This window comes from Mastigoproctus giganteus, chromosome 12 (assembly GCF_048544385.1).
Source record: "Mastigoproctus giganteus isolate SK-2022 chromosome 12, ASM4854438v1, whole genome shotgun sequence".
Classification (NCBI taxonomy): domain Eukaryota; kingdom Metazoa; phylum Arthropoda; class Arachnida; order Uropygi; family Thelyphonidae; genus Mastigoproctus; species Mastigoproctus giganteus.
This window is the reverse complement of record NC_143586.1, coordinates 173,024,765-173,051,955: the sequence shown is the minus strand read 5'-3', so window position 1 is coordinate 173,051,955 and position 27,191 is coordinate 173,024,765. Positions and strand designations below refer to the sequence as shown.

General features: G+C 36.8%; 1 protein-coding gene across 1 annotated transcript in view; it reads right to left on the bottom strand.

Annotated features, from left to right (window-relative positions):
• Nucleotides 1-27,191, bottom strand: part of LOC150077600 (thimet oligopeptidase-like) — a 170,904-nt gene that overhangs the window by 116,318 nt on the left and 27,395 nt on the right. Inside the window, exons 3-5 of the mRNA XM_090386530.1 lie at nt 20,735-20,847; nt 8,635-8,804; nt 2,066-2,178 (exon numbers count right to left, since the gene is read on the bottom strand). Coding sequence (XP_090242656.1) covers nt 2,066-2,178; nt 8,635-8,804; nt 20,735-20,847 — 396 coding nt within the window. The remainder of the gene's footprint in view (nt 1-2,065; nt 2,179-8,634; nt 8,805-20,734; nt 20,848-27,191) is intronic.

The following is a 27,191-nucleotide window of genomic DNA, read 5'->3' as shown; positions in this document are numbered from 1 at the left end:
ATAGTACTCTTCTCTCTCGTGGGAGAGATGTTTAATTTCACCATGCAACAATGCATAACAAGACTTGTATGCTACATGGTAGAACGATTGTTTAAAATTCGCCGAGAACTAACACTATGTTGCATCATCGTGTAATTTTACATATACTGTGGTCAGTTTGACTACTGTGAAAAATTAAAATCCAGGTTTCTGGAACCACGCATACACCCAAGGCCAACTAACTGAATTGTAACATGAAGATCACGCACAACCCCGTCAAAACTACAAATATTTTCAAACACTGGCCATTGACAAGAATCAAATCCATGCCTTTCACAGTAATGTACTAGATGTGTGGGTAGACGGGAACAAGAAGCCAAATGCAGACCCTTTTCTCTAGGGTTTAACATGTGTCCAGTTAAAAGTATGCACTACATAATTTAACCACTTTTATTGGCACAATCTATTAGACTTTACTCTTACTGCAAAATTTTAAATAATTTTAATATTTTGTTCTCAACACCTGGCAACAGCTCACGTGCATCACAACATACAGAACATGTCGGAAACAGAAGCAAGAACATTGCTGTCTTTTTCATAATTTCAGTGGTGATGATGACACTGAGATTGTGAAAGATACCGCAATGTTATCTTATTTTGGTTGCCTTTTCACTTCTTATTTTTAATTTCCTGTCTATTTCTTCTTCTTTTTCATACCATATATCGCTACATTCCTTATTCATTTAGTCGAGCTCACAGTGTATACCATATATTCAATAGGTTTAAATCAAAATCTTCTTCACATTTCTACATACAATATACTTTATATATATATATATATATATACACACACACACACACATTATGGCTGTAGGGTACGTTTTGCTAATGCAGTGTCCCTGATCCATAAGCTATGTTATCTTCCTTTTCGTACAGTCACATTCCACCCCCATGATTAATTAGCTTCTTAATACAATTATTCTTTACTATATATAAAGGATATTGGATGACCTTGGCCACTGTACTCACCAGATCTAAATACCTATGATTTTTCTCAATGAGGAAACTTAAGACAAATTTCTACAGAAATAATCCACTAGATAGTATGAATCAGAGCTGTAAAGTTCAATACGTTCTACGTTGATATTAATATTTGTAAAATAATAAGAGAAGTTTACCTCAATATGGTACGTAGAACACTTCTGTATAATATTCTCCAGAAATTAAAATGAAAAAATCGAAAAACTTACATTAGAGTAACAAATAATTTAAAAAAATAATTAAACATCAATTTAACACAATTAAAAATCAATTTAACGCAATTAAAAAAAGAAAATTAATTAAAAGAATTTAACGAAAAAAATTTCAAAACGATTTTCCTTCCTGAAGCTGACAACGCTTTTCAACCATATGTCGTGATCACAGGAATGAAAATTACCGAATAGGGGTGAGTATGAAACTTAAATAGGGATTATTTGTCTTCACGCATGCACTTAAACGCCCACGAATCGGAGATGAGATATGGCCAACGATCATTAACGGAATTTTCATGTCATTTAATTTCTACAGTTTCCGCAATTAACAGTCGCATATAATTACATTGGACACTAAGTATTTTGGCCTCGTTAAATAAAAAAGTATGTTTTTTGTTAACAGCGTGAAAGGCTAATTCTGACGCTGCTGAACGAGAAGCACGAACTGAGGCCGCATGTTGATTAACACGAATATTCAAAGGAAAACGTGTTGAACCTTGGTAAGACGAGTATTATTTTACAAAGAAATAATCCACATATTGTCGAATAACTGAAAGATGAAATCAGCTATTATCCGAGGTATCCCTGAAGAAACACTCACTGCATGCTTCGGTAAACTTCAAGCAACATCTACAAACAGTCTTTGATACAAAAGGATTACACAGTGAACATTATGTTTCTGCTTAAATAATAAACTTCCATGTCATAAAAGTTTAATGACAACAAACTCACCAATACCATTACAATACAGCAGAAAATACAGACATCCAAAACTTTTGCAACTTTTCTTGATGACCCTGTAGTAAATATCTGAAAAAGAATTATACACTTACTGAGTATTAAATGCATGTTCCAACTGCCTCCTGGTCTCTGGATTTTTGGCTTTACGCATAATTGGAAAGTAATGCGGATATTTTAACGTAACAGTCCTTTTTCCAGATTCAGCCTAAGAAACAAGCAAGAATATCTATTCTCACAGGTTTGTTACAGATATTTTAAAAAATTCAAAACTGAAATTTTTCATCATAAAAATAGCAGCAAACTTTTGAAGACATTATCTTGAAGTCACGATATGCAATATTAGATTTTTAATTTTAATATCAAGCATTTCAGAAGGAAGTTCATATTTACTCATACTAACATTATAATTATTATTAATTACAAAAATCACCAAAGAGCTCAATTTTGCTGAGAAAATTATCTTGATCAATATTACGTGACTTGATATCCAGTCACTCCAGAAATCAAATTACGGCTCAAGCTTTGAACTGATAATGAGAATTCTCTCAGTTAAGGGTTAGTTGTTTAGGAATTGACTGTAATTAAGTTCAATAACACTATATAATGAATTTTCAAAGGTTCTATTTATCTGCATTTCTTGTTTCTTTATGAATTTGGTATGTTAATTCCAAACATGATCTCAGTTTTGCATAACATCAGTAGTTTGTACAGAAATTAAAAAAAAATATATACAATAATATATCAGATTTATTAACAATATTTAACTTCTGCACAGAACAGAGTATTAATATTCCCTACAAGTAAACAATTTTTAAAAAATCACAAATTAAAAGCATAGAAACCCTCCTCAAGTTAATAAAAAAAAATCCTGAAAAATGTACATCTGAATGTCTTTGTGCATCCATGTAATGGACACTAACATTTTGAATTCCATTTTTTTTTATAATTTTCAATCATCTTGTCAACTAGTTCTTTGTTATTTTCACTCCTAATTTTAACAAGAAAGCCATTCACTAAAAGACAAAATGACTATCAGATATTTTGATCAGCATCAGTTGTTCTGTTTTCTGGTTCTTGTGAAGACAATATCTGGATAACTTGTGAACATCAATAAATGTCACTTTTGCATCAGACAGTGTTAGAAACAGATTGTATATGACCTTGAGGACAAACTCAAGCATACAATGCTTTAACAAACTGTTTGACCAGTCCCAGCTTGATATACAGTGGTGGAAGCAAGCCTTTGTTTGTTGGAACCTAGAGACTGTTTACTACATAATGTGTATCAGGTGGCAACTCAATTCTGAAAGACCATTCCCTTCTCCTGTAGTGCTGATCTACCGCCCTATTTAATAAGTTCAGCAACATTCTTGGATTCCAAGCACACACAAATTACAATGTTTTGGTAACAAGGGATATTCAAAATACAAGTACTCTTTCACCATGCCCCTTTACAAGTCCTGGGGTAAAACAGCACAGTAAAAGCATTGGAAATAATGCATACTCTAATGCAGCATTTCCCAAACTGGGGACCACAGCCCCCCCTCGGGGTCTGTAAAATGGACCCTCTGGAACTAGTTAAATTATTCGTTCTGTATATAGCAAACTGATGATAAATAAAGTTATATATAAAAAAATATATATATATGCATATATATATTGCCGCCATCTATTTTCCTTTTTCTTTTATATAAGCTGGTTCAGCTTACATTGTGTCAGTGGTGTGGCTCTGCTCTAGAGTGCTGTCTGTTCTATAATTTATTTTTCACTGCATAAGGACCACCACAGTGCAAATCTTCTGCACTGGTGGATCGATCGGAGGAGGAATGGGTGGTTTAGTTCTTTGATCTTTTCACCTTTGCGACGATTTGTATAGCGATTGAATTGCAGCGATTCCATGACCATTATTGGCCTCGTGGTCCTCTGCCGATATGGGGCATAATGGTCAGTCTATTATTTTGATTTTTTGTTTTCTTTTAGTAGGTCCTTTAACCCTTTTTGGTGATATTTCACGTCTTTCGGAACTGGTACTGGGGGGGGGGGGCTAAATTATTATGTAATTGGCATTATTTTCAATTTTATATCGGTTTTATTAATTGGATTTAAAGTGCTAAATTATATAGGGGTTTTTCGGCTACTGTTTATGTCTTACCTTTACTTTCCTGTTCCCGTTCATTCGTTTTATTTTGGGTTATTTTTATGTTAATTTTCGCTCTACAGTTTTTGCCATACTACTGGCTTATGTTTTATTTTATTTTATTTTGAAATATTGGATATATATATGCATATATATAGACAAATGCATATTATCAGTGTATTGGGTTTAACCAGTTTAATAATTTAATACTTTTTCTTGCTTGCTTAGTCATTCAGTAATGTCATTATATCCTATTATTTTTATCAATATTATGCATATATGAATTTTTTTTTTTTTTTTTTTATGAAAATCCCAAACATGAAAGGTATCAAAACCTATAGTACTTAGTACCATGCATGGGTTGAAGGAGAAGTATGGGAGGAGGGGGATGCCGGAAACTTTGCTCTAGAGACTAAACATGGGTTTCACCACTTCAAGTCTCCAATAAGCAAAGTGGTGGTATTTCACCGGTTGATGAAAATCATCTACCACCTATAATATATATATATATATATATATATATGCACTAACATGTAGTTTAAATTACATGTTAAGCTACAATCTGAAAAGCAGACTATTTTTTTGGAATATAACATCTTTTTTTTTTAGGGTGATTTCTTAGTTCATATTCAGAATCTATGATAGCTTGTTTTATTGAGATATTCTCAGGAAGAAAGACTAAAATTAAGACTTAAGAATTCTAGTTTGGAATTCGAAAGCTGATCTGAAAATAAATGTATTACACTAGAGCAGTGGTTCCCAAACTACTGAAATCTACAGACCCTTCCAAAAATAAAAAAAAGTTCACAACCCCTTCAAATATATATATAAAAAAAAAAAAAAAAAAAAAAAAAAAGTTTGATTTGAGGTCTGCAAACCTTTTTTTTGATTTTTGAAAGGGTCTGCAGATCTCAGTAGTTTAGGAACCATTGCTCTAATGTAATAGATTTATTTTCAGATCAGCTTTTGAATTCCCCAGTAGAATACTTAAACAAGTCTTAATTTTAGTCTTTCTTCCTGAGAATATCTCAATAAAACAAGTTATCATAGATTCCGAATATGAACTAAAAAATCACCCTAAAAAAAGATGTTATATTCCAAAAAATAAATTAAGTATCTTTTCAGATTGTGGCTTAACATGTAATTTAAATTACATACAGTTAAAAGCCCTAAAGGAGTAAATATTAAATGAAACTATTGCAGTTCAGAGCACAGAGAAGTGCGAACATTGTTGTTGTTGTTTAGGAGCATTAGCAACTAAGGCCATATTGCTCCGGGGATATGTGGTGGTCATTCCCTGAACTTTCCGAATCCTCCATATTTGGTAGTCACGGGCTCGAACCCCGGTCTAACCAAGAAGCATGTGCTACACACTGCTGCTCCTGCCCACCTGGCTACGGAGGCGCCTGCGAACATTGTCCTAATGTTGGACATGAGGCTTATTACAAGAAATGAGAAACAATCACATGCAATGCTGCTGCTTATATTGAAACTTCAACTGCTCTTTATAAAGCATTAGTAAATACGAGGACCAGTATGAAAGTAATGCCTCCTAATTTTTCGCTTTCAAATGTGGCCCCATAGATTATTTTGCACGTCACTGAGTGGTCACTAGAGGCCTCTAGTTTCACCATACTGAGTGGTGCTGTGATCAGTTTCGTGAGTGCAGCACATGGATGGTTCAAAGTGGATGTTACAGATATGCATATCAAACAAAGAGTGGTGATTGAATTTCTCACCAAGGAAGAAGTTATGCCTATCGAAATCCATACACATCTCCAAAATGTTTATGGTGACAATACTTTAGATGTGAGTACAGCTAGACGTTGGGTAAAACACTTTTGAATGGGGAAAGTGACACTGCTGACAGGCCCTGAAGCGGCCAGCCAGTAACGTCAGTGACAATAGACAAGAGCCAGATAAATGCACTGATCAAAGAGGACCATTGCATCACAACACGCGAATTGTGCAATGCAATAGTTATAGAGAAACCCATTGTGACAACCATCATAAAGGAACTAGGCTACAAGGTTTACGCCCAGTGGACCCTGAAAATATTGATACAGGCGTAAAGAAGCCTGGAAAGTCATCTGTATGGAACTTCTCCAGCACTACAAGAGTGAAAGAGAGATTTTTCTTTCACGCATAGTCACGTGACAAAACCTGGGTTCACTTTTATGACCCTGAAATGAAGAGGCAGTCAATGGAGTAGCACTATCAAAATTCACTGTGCAAGAAGTAGTTCAAAAAACAGCCTTCTGTCAGTAAAGTCATGGCAGCAGTGTTTTGGGACAAATATGGGTCTTGCTTGTGGACTTCTTGGAGTGTGGCACCACAATCAATTCAGATTGATATGTGGAAACGTTGAAAGCCTACATCCGTAGAGTTTGACCAGACAAAAACCTTAATGATGTTCTTCCTCTCCGTGACAAAACGACTCCACACCAGTCTGCACGGGATGGAGGCCATTGCAAAACTGGGGTGCACTGTTCTTCCTAATCCCTCTCATAGCCTGTATCTTGCACCATCCGCCTATCACCTCTTCAGCCTGCTGAAGGATGCACTCCATGGAACCCATTCTGTGGACAATGACCAGCTCAAGCACAGTGTTTGCGAGGTCCTCAGGAGAAAAAGTAAGGAATTTTATAGGATTAGAATACAGCACCTGACTCAGATATGGCAGAAGTACATAGAAAATGGTGATTTCAGTAAAATAAGTGTTTATTAATGACTGAGGATTAATTGATGAAATTAAATTACTAGAACTTTCTGACAATGAAAGACTATTTTTGTTACACATTACATCACTAATGTCAATATTTGTCTTGGACACCTTAAACAAAATTAATTCAACCAGATGCCCAGGCTCACAAAAATATTAAAATCACATCACTTAAAATAACAGAGGATAGCCACTTCTTTTGTATAAGATTGGAAATTAAGATGCCACAGTGATAAACCAGTCAAAGAAATAATTTGAATTAAAAGAAATAGAGGGTGTTTTTGAGTCCTTTCCCACCAAAAAGAATCAAAAGTGTCCTCAAAGTTGGCAAAAACAGCTAGAACATATTTTTTATTAATATTTTGAATAAGACTGGAAAAAAATGGACTAGAACTTCCCAGTATAAACACCACATTGGAAAACAAATTGGTTTTAGGAATAGCAGTTATTTTCACAAAGGGGAAATTCAATTCAATATATTAATCTTTCTAGGACTTGCCTAAGATTAGCCAGGAAGGCAATGGGTCAATATGACAAAGGGAAACTTAAAGACTTTAATCCTCTTAAAGTTTGGCTTCCCAGAAGATGCCCAGGCTTTAAAGAGAATTTTCAACCTGTTGCAATGTTTACATTCTTCTGTTGGAAATACAGAAGAATGTAAACATTTGTTATATAGACGAACTAGAAAGTAGAGAAATTTAGAATGTAATGTTTTAATAAATTAAACTTCAATTAAATCATTGCCAGTGAAATCTGTTTGGTTTGATCCTGGCAAAAGCAGAATCAACATACCTCAGAAGGTAAGGTAAAAAAAGGAGTTGCCTGCAAAAGTGTAAAGTAATTTTCATTAAGTAACCAGACTTATGAGTGAGAAGGTGAATCAGCAGCACTGTCTGGAAGAAAGAGAACATTAATGATCCATCTTACCTGTGATCTTAAAAAGTTTGAGTTAATACAATAAGTTCTCAACTGTTTATAGCAAAGACCCAATTTTATGCATTTTAAAAAAACAATTCACATTTTATTTCACACATATTATCTGGATTTTATTCTGTCCTTTTTGGTACACAGGGATATTTTTACATTAGGATGGACAAAACAATTTTAGACAAAAGAAATGGTAAGTTCATAGTTCAGAATCACTGATTTGTATTACCATGACCTGCAAACTCACTGGTAGTAACAGATTTAAATGACAATGATAGGCTACAACACTTCTAAATTGCATCCATTCTAAACACAGGCTTAATCCAGCCTAAATACACCAACACTATTAATCACTTTGTAATGAGATAATGGCAGGCATATCAACTATGTAAAGAGCTGTGAACTGCTTCTTAACTTCTTTGTTTCTTACAAAGTTTCCATACCTTTGTTTTTTAACTTCTCTAAACATGAAATGTAAGAAGTTTCTATTCCAAAGTACACATCTCACTAGGTATATTTGGAGGAAACGTCACATAACAAATCAAATCTCAAAAAGGCTGCATGTTCCCAATATCTTTATCAAGAGCAAATAATTAGGATAGTTAACCTAAAACAGTTCAGAAAAATTAGACAAGTATACAAAGGCATAAATCTCAGAAAATATGGTTTAGTTTTAATGTGCTGATGAAATGTTAACACATCAAAATCAAACCATAATCAAACTCAAATAAATGTTCAGTGTATGTTGCACTTTATTATAAAGATAACTTTAAAACCCATATTGATAAATTTGGCAGCTACATGTTTGAAAAACATATCACAAACTATCTGTCTCTAGGTATTCAGAGATGAGATTACATAATAAAAAATTATACCTTTGTTAATGTGTTGATAAAATCTTCTGGAAGGCCATCTAACTCTTGATCTGTAAATTCTAAAGTTGTATTTTCTTCATTCAGGTTTTTATTGAACTGTATACATAAATCATTGGCCCTGCTCTTTAAAGATTTTATCTGGTCTTGGATATCTTTTGGTAGATGGAGACCTAAAAAAAATATATATTCTTTCTTCAAATTACCATAAAGATTTTTTGCTTCTCAATACCAACAGCCACTGTTGTTTATTGAGATCTTCTATAAAGAAATAAATTGATCATAAATTATCTTAGTGAATATAAAATAATACATATTAAGTAACCTAATGCATACAACTGTCACAATTGCATGTCTAAAGGAAAATACTCTTTGCAGCACGAAGCAAAATGTATATCATACAGGATTGTAAGTTTTGTCATGAAGTAAAAGATTAAACAAGTGGGTATTGTAGTTTCCACATTCTTTTCTTCTGTATGAAAGAATTCTGCTCTGGTACACATATTCTTTCAAAATGTCCCAAAAAAAAACACAAACACTGCACAAAACAAACAGGGACCACTGCAATATTGGTTGCAGCAGACATATCAATAGTTTTAACGTGTCTATAGAAATTTTTACAATGAAGAAAAAAATATGAAAATGTATAAAATATGAAATATCAGATCTATAGCAACAAATCCAACAAATGTAATTGATATGGATAAAATGGGCCATCTTTAATTCCCTCCCTCCCGAAGACACGTATTCTTCTTCTTCTAGAAACAATTAATTTTTAAACTTTACTGTTGAACATTATACCCTTCATCATGATTTATCTAAATCTGACTTGAAGAATCAACCACTGGTAGGCTGTAAACTACTCCAATATGGCAGTACAGTAAGTACCCGATATATGTAAGAGATATGTTCCAGGACTTCTTACGTTAAGTCGAGTTTTGTGTAACTCAGGAATGACTAATACTAATAAAATATTGCTATGCCAATATCTGTGATATGCCAAAATTACGAAAACCACATAATATCCTCAGAAGAATGAAGAAAAATAGTTATATATTTTTAATTAGTTCAATTAAAAACTTTATCTGGGGACAGTGGCAAAGTAGCCGGAGTGGCACATAAGAAAAGAAAACATAAAAGGAAGGAAAACAATGCATGTTATTTATTGTACTGTAAAAAGTGATATATATTTCATAGCCTTGGTTATTATAGTTGACTTCATTGGTGCCCATCCCTTCACCATTTCTTGTATTCTGTGTTTGTCCTTTATTATTGTGTTCACTGTTGACAGTGACAAATCTAAATTTCACATTATACTTGTTACTGTTTGACCATTTTCATGCATCCTTATTATTTTAATTTTCTGACCCAAATCAATCGCTTTTCTTTTCTTGGTAGATTTACTAGTACCTCTGTCACTTATTCTCATAGTTGGCACCACGATAACAGTCAAAATGAAATTTTGACCATTATCATGGTGCTGAAACACGCTGTTGTGAGCTCACATTTTACTAAGGCACATTTCTGGAGGTCACTACTATAAAACAATAAAGACAATTTGTACTTTCCAGTTTATTAGGCTTTTCTGTTAGTGCAATTCATTATAAATGGGTAGTAATCTCGATCTTATTGCATTTGCGATAATACCGATAGCCGGAATTCTGTGAATTTTTATATTATTATGGTGACATGTGTATCCCCTTCACTGAAATCTGCAGTCATATAAAAAAACAAATAAATTTTTAGAATCTTCTCTTCATTCCTACTTTTTTAAGCTTGTTACTTCTTATCTCACTTATGTAATTTGTGCGTGCCGTGTTTGTCATTATTGATTGCTTATTATTATTTTTTTTTACTGTTTTAAATTTTACAATCCTAAAAAAAAAGTGAGTGAAAAAAATTTACCTAAGTCCAAAGTTACATAACCCGGACTTACTGTATATGATACAAACTACTCATAGGTCACCCAGTCTGCAGGCTTTGGGACAGAAAGCTGTAGTTCAATTCATCTGTCAAATAGAGGGGAAATAGTTTTTTTTTTAAATTGCTAACCATGGCCATCTCAGTCATTATATATGAACGCATTACAATGAATCATCAGTGGTGATACAGTTTTGTTTGTAAGATAGATGGGACAATGAAACAGCCTTCTGTTCTGATGCTGTACACATTCAAGTACTGTGAATCACAGGTGACCAGACAATCCAAAAGTGCCTCACTCTGCCTTACTTATAGTTGGAGTAAATCACTTGGTGAATCTGGCATGAACACATTCTAGTTGATACTAATTAAACTCTGCTTTTCTTGCATTATTTTGCCAGTACTAAATACTAATTTTTATATCACCATTTAAACAAGTTTATTACAGGAGTCTAATCAGCCACATGATCATCAACACTTGAGAATTATAAACTTATTTAATAAGTGACAAGATCAGATAAATACTTTAAATGATTTGGGGTAAAGTTGAATGCTATAAGTTATAATAACAACATTTCAAATTGATTTCCTTTTCATTTTCAACCATTTGCTATAGTGAAATTAATGAGTTCCACAGCTTTTTATCTTTGGCATAATGCATGAGATGAACTAAGTTTAGAAGAAAAGGTCAAAGTAATTCTGAAAACAAAGGAACAGATAGTGTTCCCACCATGAGAGCATCCTATCTGCTCTTTCTTCTGAGTGCCAGGCCATTTTCTACATGCTGTTGTTGTTGTTGTTGTTATTTGGTTTTTAGGAGCATTAGCAACTAAGGCCATATTGCTCCAGGATATGCGGTGGTCATTCCCTGAATGACCTTTCCGCATCCTCCGTATTTGGTGGTGACGGGCTCGAACCCCGGTCTAATCAAGAAGCGTGTGCTACGCACTGCTGCTCCTTCCCACCTGGCTACGGAGGCGCCTTTCTACATGCTTCTTGTTTTAAGTTTGAAAGACAGATACTGAGATAACTCAGTATCACGCCCTTAAAATTGGATATCTTTCTCCTACCACAAGTAGAAGGTTCTCAGGTCATATAAATGTTTCATCTGCAAATGTTTGGAGGCCATTACATGAATTTCACATAATGTTACACATAATATAAAATGGACATTACATATTTGTTTCAGAGTAGGCCTGTACAAGATGTGAATAAATACAGAAACTTTTGTTGGTGAATCATTTTGCACATCATTCTCAATTTCTTAGCCACATTCTCATTATAGATGATCCTTGTTTCAGTTTATACAAAAATATTAATCTTGTCATGTGTACATTTGTAGTATAAATTGGAAGCAATATGGCATTAGGAGAAAGTTATTACTATGGATAAAGGGATGGTTACTGGTTGTAAATGGCCACTACTCTTCATGGACCAATATGGGGAGTGGAGTTCCACATGGGTTGATGGTGATCTCCCTTACTATTTTTAATGTTAATGAATAATAATTGATGTAGGTATTTCAAGTTTGATGTCTAAAATTACTGGTGATACAAAGGAGAAACACAGTGGCTAATGACAATAATCAGGACATGGTGCTTCAAAGAGATTTAGATAAACTAAACAGATGTGCTGGAAAATGGCAAATGGTTTAATAGTGATAAATGTGGGGTATTTCATGTGAGTGATACTTAACTTAAGTATCCAGAGTTTCTCACTGAAGGAATCATATATCTGAAGGTTAAGAACCAAGATAAGAAACCTGAAAAAATTCAGGCCAATTGCAGGTCTCCCAATGATGTACAAGATACTGACCAGCTGCATAACTGAGAAGATATCAGACCACCTGGAGAGCCAGAACATAAAGACTAAACAGCAGAAAGGATGCAAGTGGATAAACAAAGGATATAAGGAGCAATTAACCAAAGATACCACAGTTATAGAGAAAGCCTACAAGAAGTGCTGCAACTTGTTCAAGGCCTACTTCAATTACCGCAAGATCTTCGACTTTGTACCGCATAACTGGCTAATAAAGACATAGATGTACAAAGTTAATCAGACAGTGACAAAAGTCCTAAAAGCAGCCGTGGCAAAATGGAGTACCACAATCAAGGTTGAGAACATCACAACCAGACCGATCCCCATATGAGAGGAACCTTTCAAGGGGATGCCCTAAGCCCACTGTGGTTCCTTCTAGCACTCAACCCTCTATTCACCATGCTGAACAACAGAAAGTATGGATATAATGTCAAAGAAGGAAGGAAAAACCTGTACACTTTCTCCCACCATGACATCAACCAAGAAGCAATCCTATTCCGGGTCACCGAAGAATTCAGCAATGATATCAGGATGGAATTTAGTCTAGACAAATGCAAGACCCATGGATTGCAACAGGGAAAGCTATGACAAGGGGTGAGACCTACAAATACCTGGGGATGATGCAGGCTCAGCAGTTACAGCACAAGGAATTCAAGGCCTGCCTGACCAAAAAATACCATCAGAGACTCAGAAGCCTACTCAAAGCAAAGCTGAAAGGAGGAACATATTTAAAGTCATAAACACTTATGCAGTCCCAATACTAACATACTCTTTCATGATCATAGATTGGACTAACATCAAGTTGGTGGATATCATGAAAACACAAGGACAATGATGATGAATAGCTGCCAACACCACTTGAAGTCAGAAAGAGGGACAAGGGGCCTGATAGACCTCATCGAGCAACAGAAAGCAATAGCTAACCTGAAGGATTATTTCCAGAAAAACACAGCAGCAGCACTCTACCAGGCCATAAGGAAGATAGACCAGCTGCATACCTAAGCGAGGAATTTAGGTTAAATGGGGTATGCTGCTCAACCTAAACTCCTCGCTTGTGACTCCCCTCCTACCCAGATGACACAAACAAAGCTAGAAAGATGGGCAAAGAAGATACTCCATGCTAGACACTACAATGACATTCATCAAGATCACATAGATAAAATGGCTTCCAATGAATGGCTCATGAGCAGAACGATCACACGACACTGAAGGATTCGTGCTCAACATCCAAGACCAGATAATCAACATCAGAAACTATAGAAAATACGTCGCCAAGGAGCCCGGAGTGTCAGATGGCACAGGTTGATGATACCACCTGGTCTCAGAAACAATCCAACACATTACAGCAGAATGCAAGGTGATCACCCAGACGGAGTATACTCGTAGACACAACCAGGTAACCAAGTTAATAGATCAGGAGCTAGCAAGGAAACACCAGTTGATCAAAGAAAGTGTACCGTATTACAAGTACAAACCCCAAGCAGTACTAGAGACCCCAACCCACAAGCTGTAATGATGTCACATCATAACAACGGACAAGATGATCCTGCATAACAGATTGGACATAACCCTCACTGCCAAGAAGGAAAAGACTACCTACCTGATTGACACAGTGGAGCCCAACATCAGCAACCTCCAGAAAACTATGGGGATAAGATAAGGAAGTACATGAACCTCAGAGAGGAGATCGAAGAGATGTGGCATAGGCAACAAGTAACGACCATCCTGATCATTGTGTCAACCATCAGTATGGTGCGAAAGACCCTACATAACAGCCTAGTAACCAATAGGTCTCTCAGAAAACACCTATGAGGAACTCCAGAAAGTCACAATCCTGAACACCTGCAGGATAGTCATGGAGTTCCTCAACCAACAGTAACGCCAGATATCACAACCACCTTGTGTATTTGGTAGCAGTATCCGTCATGGGGGTGGAATCTCACAATCAGGGATAAATAATATGAACAACAACAACAACAATAATAATAATAATAATGTTCACAAAACATATAAAATAAATAATAATCAAAGCAGGAAACCTTTTCACTTTAGTAATAATAACAGTTGCAATAAAAAAAAAAAATTGCATGTACCCTGTACGCACGAAAGATGTCATGCGTGTAAATATCTTTGACGAAACCTACCAAATTTCAAACAGCTAGAACCGAAATCATAAACGATGTAATTTATGCTCATGCCAGCTACTTACCGTACCATCTCAATGTTAGTGATAAATAGGATACAAACGCTGCTGCTTACTCTACCAAATCAATGTTTGGAAGAGGACTTTCAGAATAACCTTCGGGGATTCAAGGTGCTGTTATTTTAATTTTTCTGTTATCTAGAAAGTTTTATTTTTGATGTATTTAATGCAGAAATAATGAGGACAAATAAGAAATAGAGAGATTAAGAATGAATTTTATTAACTGCACATAAAAAACATAAACATGTCTGCAATCTAATGTTATATTCTGCCATCAACACACAGTTCTATTTTATTTATTATATCAAGTTTAGTCTGCGCTGGTATCACCACCATCCTATCCTCCCCATCGATGATGCTACGAACTTTTATAGGCTTTTTCACTTCATGGCTGAGTTAGCCAGTTTTTGTCCCAGAAATTGGGGTTTTTCATCCAGCAAAATTGGGGTTTTTCATCCAGGCAAATCCAACAGAGATTTGCAATTTACAGGGCACAATACACATGGGTATATGAATTAACATTCTGGGTGACCCTAATGTAATAGTTTGGATTATATCAAGTTTGTCACTAAGCTTTCATGTTCTTCTTTCTTCTCTTCTCTGTATGAGGTTTATTAACTTTAGGAGCCATAGTGAGGGGTTTTTAATTTAAAATAAATGTAAAACAGCCTTATAATCCTATCAGTATACAGAATTCACTTTGAAAATTGTGAATGTAAACAAATACAGTAGCCACTTTCCATTTTCGGCACTGCTCCTTCTGATATGCCCAAAGAAATATGTGATGCACATCTGGTTGACAATGTCCACACAACCCTTATGCAAGACTTGACTTCCATCGGATGTATGCATTGTATGCATACATCCGATCTCGATATGCCATTATTTCGACAGTCTACTGTATATAGAGGTCATTATAACATGCCCGGAAGTTAAAGTGATTCGACTGTACTAACAGTATAATGGGCAGTCAAAGGATAAGACTACAAAACCAAAGCCTAAAGAGAGAAATTCCTGCTGTTGCACAACCAACCATCCATTTTTTCAAATTAAGAACAAATGACAATGTGCTATAACCATTCAGTCTGTAGATGCTCTTATCATTTTTAGATCACTGTCTCAAAGCATTAAACTTTTCTTGTTGGCATGAGTAATATAACTCAGATTCTTGAACCTCATGGAGCTATAAAACATAAATAAGCAGTATAAAAAATATAGGTTCCAACACACCTCTAAGAACCTGTATGGTGACCTTGCAGTAGCAAACATTCTACTAACTTCCTGAAATATCCTAAAACCTTCCTTGCCTTACAGCAGCAAATGTTCTACGGTCTACAATTCAGCAGACTAATCCATATATTCAAAGAGCTGAGATTGAACCTATTGTACCTATTGTACTTAGTACCGTGCTTGGGTTGGAGGTTGAGAAGACGAAAAAAGATATTTCTTGACATTGGACTTGAACTTCTGTAGACTGTAATTTTCAGGAAAAATGTATGAAGAAAGGTTGTTCCACAAAACGGAAGCTGAATGAATAAACGAGGAAGATGAAAAGTAGGTTCTGTGAGTTTGAAGTTGGACAGTAAATGGATGTCGGCTGGTGACGGCACGTGTTCGGACTGTTTTGAAAGAGAGATCGGGAATTATGGAAGCCAATTCAGAAGAACAGTGTCCATAGAAATACCTGTAGAAAAGGTATGCAGCAGAAATAGTAAGTCTATGAGACAGTGAGAGGAGTCATTAATTAACCTAACTGCCCCCTTCTGAATGGAATCTAGAAGCCTGAGAGAGGTTTTGGAGGCACTGTCCCAGATGTGGGAACAATATTCCATGATAGGACGGATTTGCACAGAGTGAACAGCTGTTTGGAAGAAAGGTAATGCCGAAAGTGAAAGAGAAAACCAAGTTTTTTAGATGCAGAGGAAGAAATATTAGTAATGTGTTTGTGCCAAGAGAGATTAGAAGTCAGGGTAATCCCCAAAAGAGATATATCATCTTGCCTAGAAATCAGAGTGTCACCAAAGATAAGCATAGGAGCTGAAGAATCCTTTTTGCAAGATATAAGACAGGACTGAGTTTCAGAAGGATGAAATCAACTAAATTGCCTTTGTCCCACTGGAGAATTACCCGGAGATCGGCATTTAAGGAATTGGTAGTGGATATTTGAGAAGTTGAAGCTGATTGAGCAGGGCAAGGTTTCTCAAACTGGAAAGTGGAATGCAATGTGCTATCATCAGCAAAACTATGGATAGGATTTCCAGTCAATGGAAGAAGGTCATTAATATACAAGAGGAAAAGAACTGAACCTTGGGGGGACACCAGCATTAGTGGAGAAGTTAGAAGACAGGAAGTCATCTACCATCACCCTCAGAGAGAAAACTGGATAACCAATTACAAAAAACAGTTGGCAAACCATAAGATGGAAGCTTGTTTAGAAGATCTTTATGCCAAACATGATCAAAAGCCTTTGATATGTCAAGAGCAACTATTTGTGTTTCACCAAACTTTTCCATTGAATTTGTCCATAAATGCGTAACATAAGCCAGAATATCACTGGTGGATTGACACTGATGGAATCCATGCTGGCGATTGTTGATCAGAAAGAAGGATTCTAGGTAGTTTAAGAGTTGGCAGTCAATTGATTTCTCCATTACTTTAGAAAGAGTAGAAGTAATTGCAATGGGACAATAATTGGATGGGAGGGATTTCAGGAACTGGCTGGATATGAGCAAATTTCCAAGCAGAAGGAAAACACCTTTGGAATAAGAAAGTGAAAAAAGGTGGCAAAGAACAGGAGTAAGTTCAGGAGCACAGGTTTTGAGAACAAGTGGAGAAATACCATCAGAACCTGGAGCTTCCTTAGCACCAAGATTTGTCAAAATCCTTCTGATTCCTTTTGACGGAAGACCACAGAAGGCATTGAATGAAGCATGTTGGGAATGGTGGGATGTGTTTTACAAAGATCATTAATACATGAGTTGGAAGAATGAGATGCTAGCAGGTCAGCTGTATCCTTGGCTAAAGTGGCAACAGAACCATCTGGTTTTGACAGAGGTAGGAGCAGAGATGGGCAAAAGTTGTGGCCAATACCTTTCGCAAGACACAAGAATACTCAGCTACCATTAGGGCAAGAAGCAAGTTTTCTACTCTTAGCACGTTCAAAAACTAGTTTAGACTGATTAATAACTGCTTTACAATTGTTGCAAGCTTTGGTGTAGGCAGAAAATGAAACTGAAGGATTGGAAACAGGCCAATTACAATATGCAACATTCTTCTCTTGAACAGTCTTAGCACATTTATTGGAAAACCAAGGTTTAGATAACGGACGAGATTTTAAGGTGTAGTGTGAAATAAAGGATTCCATTCCTACAAGAATAATTTCACTGACATGATCTGAGCAAACGTTCACATCAGAAGTTTTGAAGCAGTAATCCGTATAAGGAAAAGAAATCTTGCAGGTTATCCCATTTTGCATTCTTGTAATGCCAAACAACACGAGGTTCGGAATAGCCATGTGATAAAGGCTCCATTGGAAAAGAGAGAATCACCAAGTTGTGATCTGAGGTGCCTAAAGGACCACTCACTTCGACCGTGTACCTAGAAGGGTTGTTTGGGAGAAAAAGATCAAGCGTGTTGGCTGTATGGTTAGGATTGTCCAGTATTCTGGTAGGTAAATGAACAATCTGTGTGAGGTCATTAATAACTGAAAAAGCCTCACTATCTCAATAATGGGTCTTTGTGACTAGAGAATGGAAGCCAGCTGAAGTCGTGAACATTAAAATCACCAAGGAAAATTACCTCACTGTTAGGAAAGTTGGACTGGAGAAAGTCAAGTTGCAAAGATTGGATGTCAAAGAGTTCCAAGTGATTAGTGGAGTTGGAAGAACGGTAGAGACAACAGATGAATTTGACTGAATGGGGTAGAGAGATTTTAAGCCGGAAAGGTCGAAAAGAGGGGATTCCAAATTACCAAGTCTCTGACAGGGAATATCGGAACGGACATATGCAAATTATTTGCTGTGATTCCTTTCGTCTCAAAGGAATCACAGCGAATAATTTGGGCAACCGAGATGAGCAGTGGTTGGATCAACCGATAACACAGATTCTGTCAAAAAAAAATACATGGGGTATGGCAGACAAGTGGAAATGGACATCGTTAAAATTAGAACTGAGACCACGTATATTTGTGAAATGGAATAGGAAGTGTTTGGACTATGAAGAGATGGCTCAATACATATGGTGATCAGAAAACAAGGGCATGCAGCGGAACCCACCCCTTGGAAAAATACATGCTGCCTTACACTAACATGGTCGTAACAAGGTCATAGCCATGGAATATTAACTAGTCAAAGTTAATATCAAAAGAAGTAAGCAAACCCTTAGCCATAATTATGAGAGCTTCCTTGGACTCAGGAGAGGTACCCATGGACTGGAGATGTGCAAATGTGACCCCAATTCACAAAGGAGGATCAAAGGCTGACACAAGTAATTATAGACCTGTGAGTTTAACTTCTGTTCCCGGAAAATTAATGGAGGCACTGGTTAAAGAAGCACTGCAGGATCATCTAGACAAGACTTCAGTTATAGCTCGGACACAGCATGGTTTTGTTAAGGGTAAGTCGTGCCTGACCAATTTGATTGGATACTATGATGCAGTCACAAAAGAACTGGATGCAGGGAATAACTTTGATATTATATACTTGGATCTTAGAAAGGCTTTTGATACTGTTGCACATGGAAGACTGCTGCACAAATTGGAGCAGTGTGGCATTGGAGGCAAATTGCTGCTATGGATAAAGGGGTGGTTGAGGGGGAGAAGACAGAGAGTGGTAATCAATGGACACTGCTCATCGTGGACTAATGTCATTAGTGGAGTCCCTCAGGGTTCAGTATTGGGTCCATTATTGTTTTCTGCATTTATAAATGATATTGATGATGGTATATCAAGCTTAATGTCGAAGTTTGCAGACGATACGAAGGTTGGCAGGGTTGTCAAGGACACTACTGATACTATGCTGCTGCAACAGGATCTGGAAAGTTTGAGCAGATGGGCTGAGAGATGGCAAATGAAGTTTAACATTGACAAATGTAAAGTACTACATATGGGAAACAGCAACCCCAGAGCAACGTATCAACTCTGTGGTACTACACTGACAGTGGTAGAGAATGAAAGGGACTGGGGGTGGTTGTGCAGGCACATATGAAATTCTCTGAGCAGTGCAGACGGGCTGCAAGAGTAGCTCATGGTGTATTGTCAATGATATATAGGAATTTTTCTAGCAGGGATAAGGAGGTGATTATTCCCTTGTATAAGGCAATGGTCAGGCCACACATAGAGTACTGTATACAGGCTTGGAGGCCTCATTTCAAGAAGGATGTAGAGCTGCTGGAACGAGTACAGAGAAGGGCAACAAGATTAGTGAATGGAACAAAGAGGTTCTCTTACGAAGAAAGGCTTAAGTTTTGCAAATTACAGTGTCTGGAGACTAGGCACCAGCGAGGTGATCTGATAGCGGTGTATAAAGCCTTGAATGGTTTGAGCATGCTCAATGCTGATGGGATTCTTCCTCTTGCTCAGAATAATCACCTGAGAGGGCATAAATTCAAATTGAGGAAAGACAGATGTAGGATAGACGTGCGGAAATTTGCCTTTAGCCAGCGGGTGGTTGGTTGGTGGAACAGACTTCCATCCCTTGTCGTGGAAGTTGATAGCCTAAATCAGTTTAAGGCTCAGCTGGACAGGTATTTCGAACGAACAGAGGGTTGAAGTGGAAGTGGTTATTTTTTATTTATTTATTTATTATTTATTTTTTTTTTGGCTGATGCTGCATAAGCTTGCTTTCTTGCATCAAATCCTCTACTAATGCTAATGCTAGTCCGTGGACACAGCAATCAAGAAAGGTATAACACTGTATTTGTGCCTGACAGCACGTTGCTATAAAATCTACAGAAGTACACAGTGAGCCTAGGCAAGTAACAATTAAATTTAAACTAATTAATGCATACTTTTCATTAAAAACACATTTTAAATATATTTTTGAATAAAAAAAAAAAAGAAAATGCTAGGAATATATTTTCTATTAACATTATGGCAATTTACACATTAATATAAGCAACAAAACAAAACAGAAAATGTGCTTTATACATACATATAAGTCTTACCATTTCGCTTTCCCAACTTTATTAATCTTTCTAAAAATCTCTTTGCTTCTTGTTTCATATCACAGTTTTTCTTCTGTAGTATGAGCAATTTATCAAATACATCCTGGCGCATACTGAAAAAGAAGATAGAATTATATATCATCTGTAACAAATTTATGTAGCTTTTTTTTACACTTTTCAAGTAACTAATATAAACATAATACATTTAATGTATATAATAACAATCTTTTTCTGTGATTAATAGAAGTGATAAGTAAATGTAGTTATCTCCTTATCAATTAATTCCTACAATTATAACTCGGTAATATACTTAATAAAATTCTATACTTTTATGTTTTCTAAACTTTTTCATTTGGTTTAATTACAACTGCATAATACAGGGTCATTATAAAGTTCTTGTACATTTTAAATTTTCATAACTTCCATTCTATACATGATAAAATCAATCTGTAAAAAATATTAGAAATGTAATTTAGTGAAGTTTATTATGTACTAAAAGTGTTTTTATTGTAGTTTAGCAAAAATTTTATTATTATTATTTTTTTTTTTTTGCAGAATTAGGCTTGACCAAATGGCTTCAATAGAAAAGAAAGTAAATTGTGTGCTGTGGTTGGCCAAGTTAAAGTCTATAATCGCAGTACAAAAAAGATTTAGAATCTATTACAACAAAGATGTACAACACAGGAATTCCATAACTAACTGTACAAAAAAGTTTAAAGAAACAGGTTCCATCAATGATAAACCATGATCTGGAAGGCCAAGGACAGATTGTTAATAGTGAGAGTTATTTGGAAATGCTGCAGAATTACTTTATTCCTGAACTTACATATTTAGGACTTATAGGTGATAGTGTTTCAGCAAGATAGTGTACCTTGTCACTCTGTTCTCAGAGTAAGGGTGTTACTGAATGAAAATTTAAGTAACAGATGGACTGGAAGAGGTGGACTGATCACTTGGCCACCACGTTCACCAGATTTAAGCCCACTGAATTTTTTTCTATGGGGACATGTTAAGACTATTGTTTATTCAAGAAAACTTCACTCTTTAGACAATCTTCAGACTAGGATAACTAATGTGATTCAGGGTATTACTGAAAATCAACTGCAAAGCGTATTTGTAGAACTTCAAAATCATATCTCAGTTTGTACACGTAAAATGATGGCGGACATCTAAGAATTAAAAATGCCAAGAATAAATGCATGTAAAATTGTAATAAAATCTTTCCCTTACCCTTTTTACAGATTGATTTTATCATGTATAGAATGGAAGTTATGAAAATTTAAAACTGCAAAAGGACTTTATAATGACCCTGTATTAATTATTCTTCTTCCATATACTTTTTGATGTGAAAACATCTTTGGCGGTACCTACTAAATTTTTGGACTGAAGTAAAATCGATTGGTAACGGAAATGCGAGATGGAAATGACCGCAAATGATGTGATGATGTCACATCCTAAACTCCATCACTAACATTGATTCAGTAGAGTAAGTAGCGGGCATGTGCACAAAATATTACATCATTCATACTAAATATTTTGGACTGAAGTGAACCCCATTGGTAATGAAAATGTGAGACAGAAATGACATCGCTTCACAAATGATACTAACTCAGTGACTAACACTGATGTGGTAGAGTAAATAGTGGGTATGAGCATAAACCGTTACATCATTCATAACTTCAGTTCTAGTTGTTCGATTTTAAAAATTTTAAATGGTTTAAATTTTCGTCAAAGATGTTTTCACATAAGATAAAACATCTTTCATGTGTACAGGGTATACATGCAGCTTTTTTTAAGTCTCTCTCTCTCTCTCTCTCTCTACATATGTAACTTTTCACAAATAACGCCAGGTCAGACATACACTTGAGTACTGTATGCAGATCCAAAGTCCTCATTTTGGAATGAGTACAGAGAAGGGCAATAAGACTGGTGAGGTGAACAAAGGTGTGCTCTCACCTCAGCATGAATCAATAACTCTTAATTTCATTTTAATTTCAGTGTTATGGCTGTCCTCATCCACTTCATGGTTGGACATGGACTATGAGAAGGTAATGCAGGATGCTTGGAAGCCATATTACTGGAGAAAAATGGATGGGATAAAAAACACTAAATCACAATTGAATCCAGGAGTGATATAACACAGATCCATACTGTGATCTGTGTTATATGGATCCATAGATCCATAATTGAAATACTGTGAGACATAAGGTATAAGGTATAAGGTATGTTCGTGTCAGACGGCACCTGGGATTTCTCCCATCTCCGCGTGTGTTTCGCTGTATCGAGGACAGTACACTGTCAAGCCAGAGACTTGAAAGTGTGTGGGTCGTGTCTGTGCAGTGTGATATGTTGTGCCCATTGTTTATCCGGTTTATTGGCCGCCAGGCCCCTAGTGGGGCCCGACGTTGCCCATACCCTGCCACGTGGAGGCTAGCCGGGTGTATCCAGTATCACAACAATTTGCTCTGGCAGGTCCTGCCACCTAGTTTCCTGGGATTTCAGTGGCTAGGGCCTATTTAAAAAAAAAAAAAAAAAAAAAAAGTTTATGCATTTGACATTAATGCTTAATGGGATTGCTGTTAGAAAATCGCTGGTTAGGGTTGAACACTAAAGAGATGTGCTAAAGGCCAAATAGGTAGGGCAAAATTTTGATGTTATTAAATTTAGACATGTAACGCTAGATAAAAGCTGATAGTGTTAGATATCTTAGAGATTTGCACAAAACCGGTAGAATTTAGACGTTGGTTATAATTTGGCGGCATTGTTAAGGGCTGTACTCAGTTGATTTAGTGAGAGAGAGGGGGGGGGGGAGATTGAAGACTGGGGAGGAAACAGATAGAAGAATAGGGACGGATAGAGTAGGCATCCCCAAAGAGGTCAGTGGAGACGAGCCCCACCAGGCGAAATATGGGGAGTAGGCAGGGAGGAGAGGAGACAGAGATCCGTCTCCTCCACTCCCTGCCTGGGGATGGGGTTTTAAAGGGAACCGGGTTAGAGTACCCAGTTCGGATCGCCAATGGCGTGTTGGCAGCAAAGCCGCAGAATGTCTTCGTCGGTGTCATGTCCAAAGAGTGTCGAATCCGGTATGAAGGTCCAGCTGCCCATCCCGCCCTGGGGGTGGGATATGTTAGCTGGCAGTGGGGAACCTACCAGGTGAAGGGGGGGGGGAGACACACACACATTTACTTCATTCGTAATGTGCATTCTCACTCTACTTGCATTCTTTTTTTTATTTTTTTTTATTTTATTTATTTATTTTTTATTTATTTTTTTTTTATTATTTTTATTTTTATTTTTTTATTTTTTTTTTTATTCTATACTTTTTTTTTTTATTTTATACTTTTTTCTTTTCTTTTTTTTTAAATTTCACTCAACTCATTCATCTTTTTCTCACACACCAGGAGGGAATGCAATGATGGGTAGCGTAAATTTAAATACTAATTAAAACCAGGGTTAGTGTGTACTTAACTTAGCATTTGTGGTTTGTGTTCTTTTCTCTCACGCTTGCACTTTTATTCATTCTTCTAGCTCTCATCTCATTTATTCGACTCTTTCTTTCTGCACTGCACTCTCTGGGCACCGCAACTTACTGTTATTCTTCAGTTGTGGTGCAGGCCTAGCTGCAAGGTTTTTTTTTTTTTTTTTGCAGGCCAGGGGAGAATGCAGTGATAGTGTTTATGTGGTTTGTAAATGTTTGTTGGTACAGTATATATAAAGTAATGTAAGTTATTTTTAACTTTGTATTCTTTCAGCCAATTACATTTGCTCTTCTGCTCATTCCCATTCACTTTCTCTGCATGCATTCCCATCCCCCTCCCCTACATCGGTTTGGGGCCCCAGGTTCCTACACATGGCATGGTAGTCATGGGGAGTTTTGTTATGTCAGGTTTCTGTCAGGGTGCAGAATACTGCTATCCTAACAGTTTTTAAGTCATCATCTGGGCGTGGTGGGAAACTTGGGCAATTTTACTATTGATTATTGTTTAATTGCTGGGGGGCTGAATTGCCATTCTTTGCATTGCTCTGCGCATTTCGAAAACTTTCTGTGTGAAAGATGTAAAAGCTTTATAATTTTGCTCTTCTATGATGAAGAGATGTTCTTCTCCCCTGGGAAGGGGACCAATCTGTGCTATTAGCTCTGTTCTGGGGATGTCATATATTATACATTCATAGAGAATGTGTGCCCAGTCTTCACTTTCGCCACAGGTGCAGTTTGGGTCATCGGTCAGGCCTAAGGAGGTTAGTTTTGCCTTTAGGGAGCCGTGCCCTGTCAATATAAATGTTGTAAAAAGTCCAGGGGCATACCACTTAGGTGGCTTTGGGCTAACCATTGACACCAGTGGCAGAAACCGTTTGGTGACCAGACCTCTGGTTTCCTGCTCCCACTTTGTTTGCCATAGCTCGTGGAGCTTTGTGGCTATTCTTTTTCTTTCATCATTGAAGGTATTGGTTGTATCAAGGGCTATCCCCAGAAATTCTGTGGGTATGCCCTTTTTAAATCTATAATATAAGCCTCTTTTGGCTACTTCCAGGTAAAGTGGAAGAGTTCCGGCCAGCAACTGTAGTGCAGGTGTGCTTACTGTGCGACATGCTCTGGTAATAGTGAGTAGTATTGTCCTTTGTATCGATTCTAATTTATTCCTATTTCTTACTATGGCCGAGCGGATGAACCACGCACCGGCTCCATAGGTGATAACAGGTAGGAACATTGCACGGTATATGATTGCCAAGGTCTTTCTTTTTAGTCCCCAGTCTGCTCGACTGATCCTGGCAATCATACCTGCATAATTTCGCACTTTCTTCGCCAAGTAGATCAAATGGGGGTAAAAAGTTAATTTTGAATCAAAGACCACTCCAAGATATTTTAGTTCTGTTACCATTTTTATAGTGATTGTGTTAATTTTGATTTGTGGACGTCTTCTTATGTCCAAATTACCTTTTAGAAGTATTTGTTTGGTTTTTTCAGGCGATATTTTGAGCATGTGCATTTGTGCCCACTCCTGCAGCTGCAAGAGAGCGGCATTTGATCTTTGCTCTACAACCACTCGTGAGTTGCCTTTTACAAGGAAAATCATGTCATCTGCAAAGGCCAGGCTTTCCACGGGGCCCAGATCCAAGGCCAGAAATTCATCCAGAACAATGTTCCAAAAGAAAGGGCCAAGGATTGATCCCTGCGGGCAGCCTTTATTCACAGGGCGTGTCAATTCCTGGAACCTTGTGCGTACTGAGACACTTCTGTCTGTAAGGTAGCTGTTTATTACCTTATAGAGGTTTTGTGGGGCATTTGCCTGGCGAAGTCTCCTAAGGACACTAGGCCACCACAGTGAGTCAAATGCCCCAGCAAAGTCAATGGAGATTGCCAGCATATATTTCTCCTCTGTGTTTTTAACTGTTGTCAGTAGGTGGTGCATGGCATCCTCCGTAGAATTGCCCTGCTTAAAACCATACTGATTGTTGGAATGCAAGCCTGCTTCTGTGTAATATTGAGCTAATCTGCTGTATATTAATCTTTCGTATATTTTCCCTAGTACAGGGAGTAGGGCTATTGGTCTATATGATTTGGGATCAGTAGGGAGTTTTTCAGGGTTTTTCAGGATTAACCTTAACACAGCTTGTTTCCATATTTTTGGGAATATACCTTCTGTCATACAGTTATTATATAGTGCTATTAATTTATCTGGTGTTATTTCTGCTAATTTTTTGATAATCTCATCCTCTAAGAGGTCAAAACCTGGGCATTTATTGTTTTTGGTTTTAGATAGTGCTATTTCTAAGTCTTGTATAGTGAACAGAGGTTCAATATTGGCATTGTCATATTCAGTGTTTTCTTTTATAATGTCGAGCTGGGTGGGGGAATGATTTCCAGTTTCAGTCTGAATGATACGTCTAGGATGTTATTTACAGAATCCACCCAACACAGGGTTGGGGTTCCATCTGGTTTGACAGTAGTTTCTAAGACATCTCCTCTTGGCAGCTTGTTGGTTACTATTCTGTAGACAACTCCCCAAGGGTTATTGTTTCCAGTAGTTCCCACCAAGTGCTTCCAGCATTCCTTTTTCTTATCTCTTATGAGGGCTGTATACTGATTCCTGGGAGTTTTATAAGAATCTCTCAGTGCATCCACCTCATTTTGTGACCAAGATGTTCTGGCTCTTTGAAAATGTCTCCGTGCCTGGTGTACCCTACTTCTGAGTATAGTCAGTTCAGGGCACCACCAGGGAACTGTCTGCTTCCTCGGTTTTTTCCGTGGGATAGACAGGGTTGCTGTTTTTGTTAAAATGTTTGTCATAGTCAGTGCTTGCTCGTCCGGGCTACAGTTGCCTGATCTAGACCACTCATTTTCCTGTTTATGCAGCTCAGCTGCTGTATGTTCTGCAAAAATCTGCCAGTTTGCCTTTTTAAGGTTATACCTTTTGATATCCAACAGAGAGTGTTGGATTGTTTGTAAGTGCCTGTT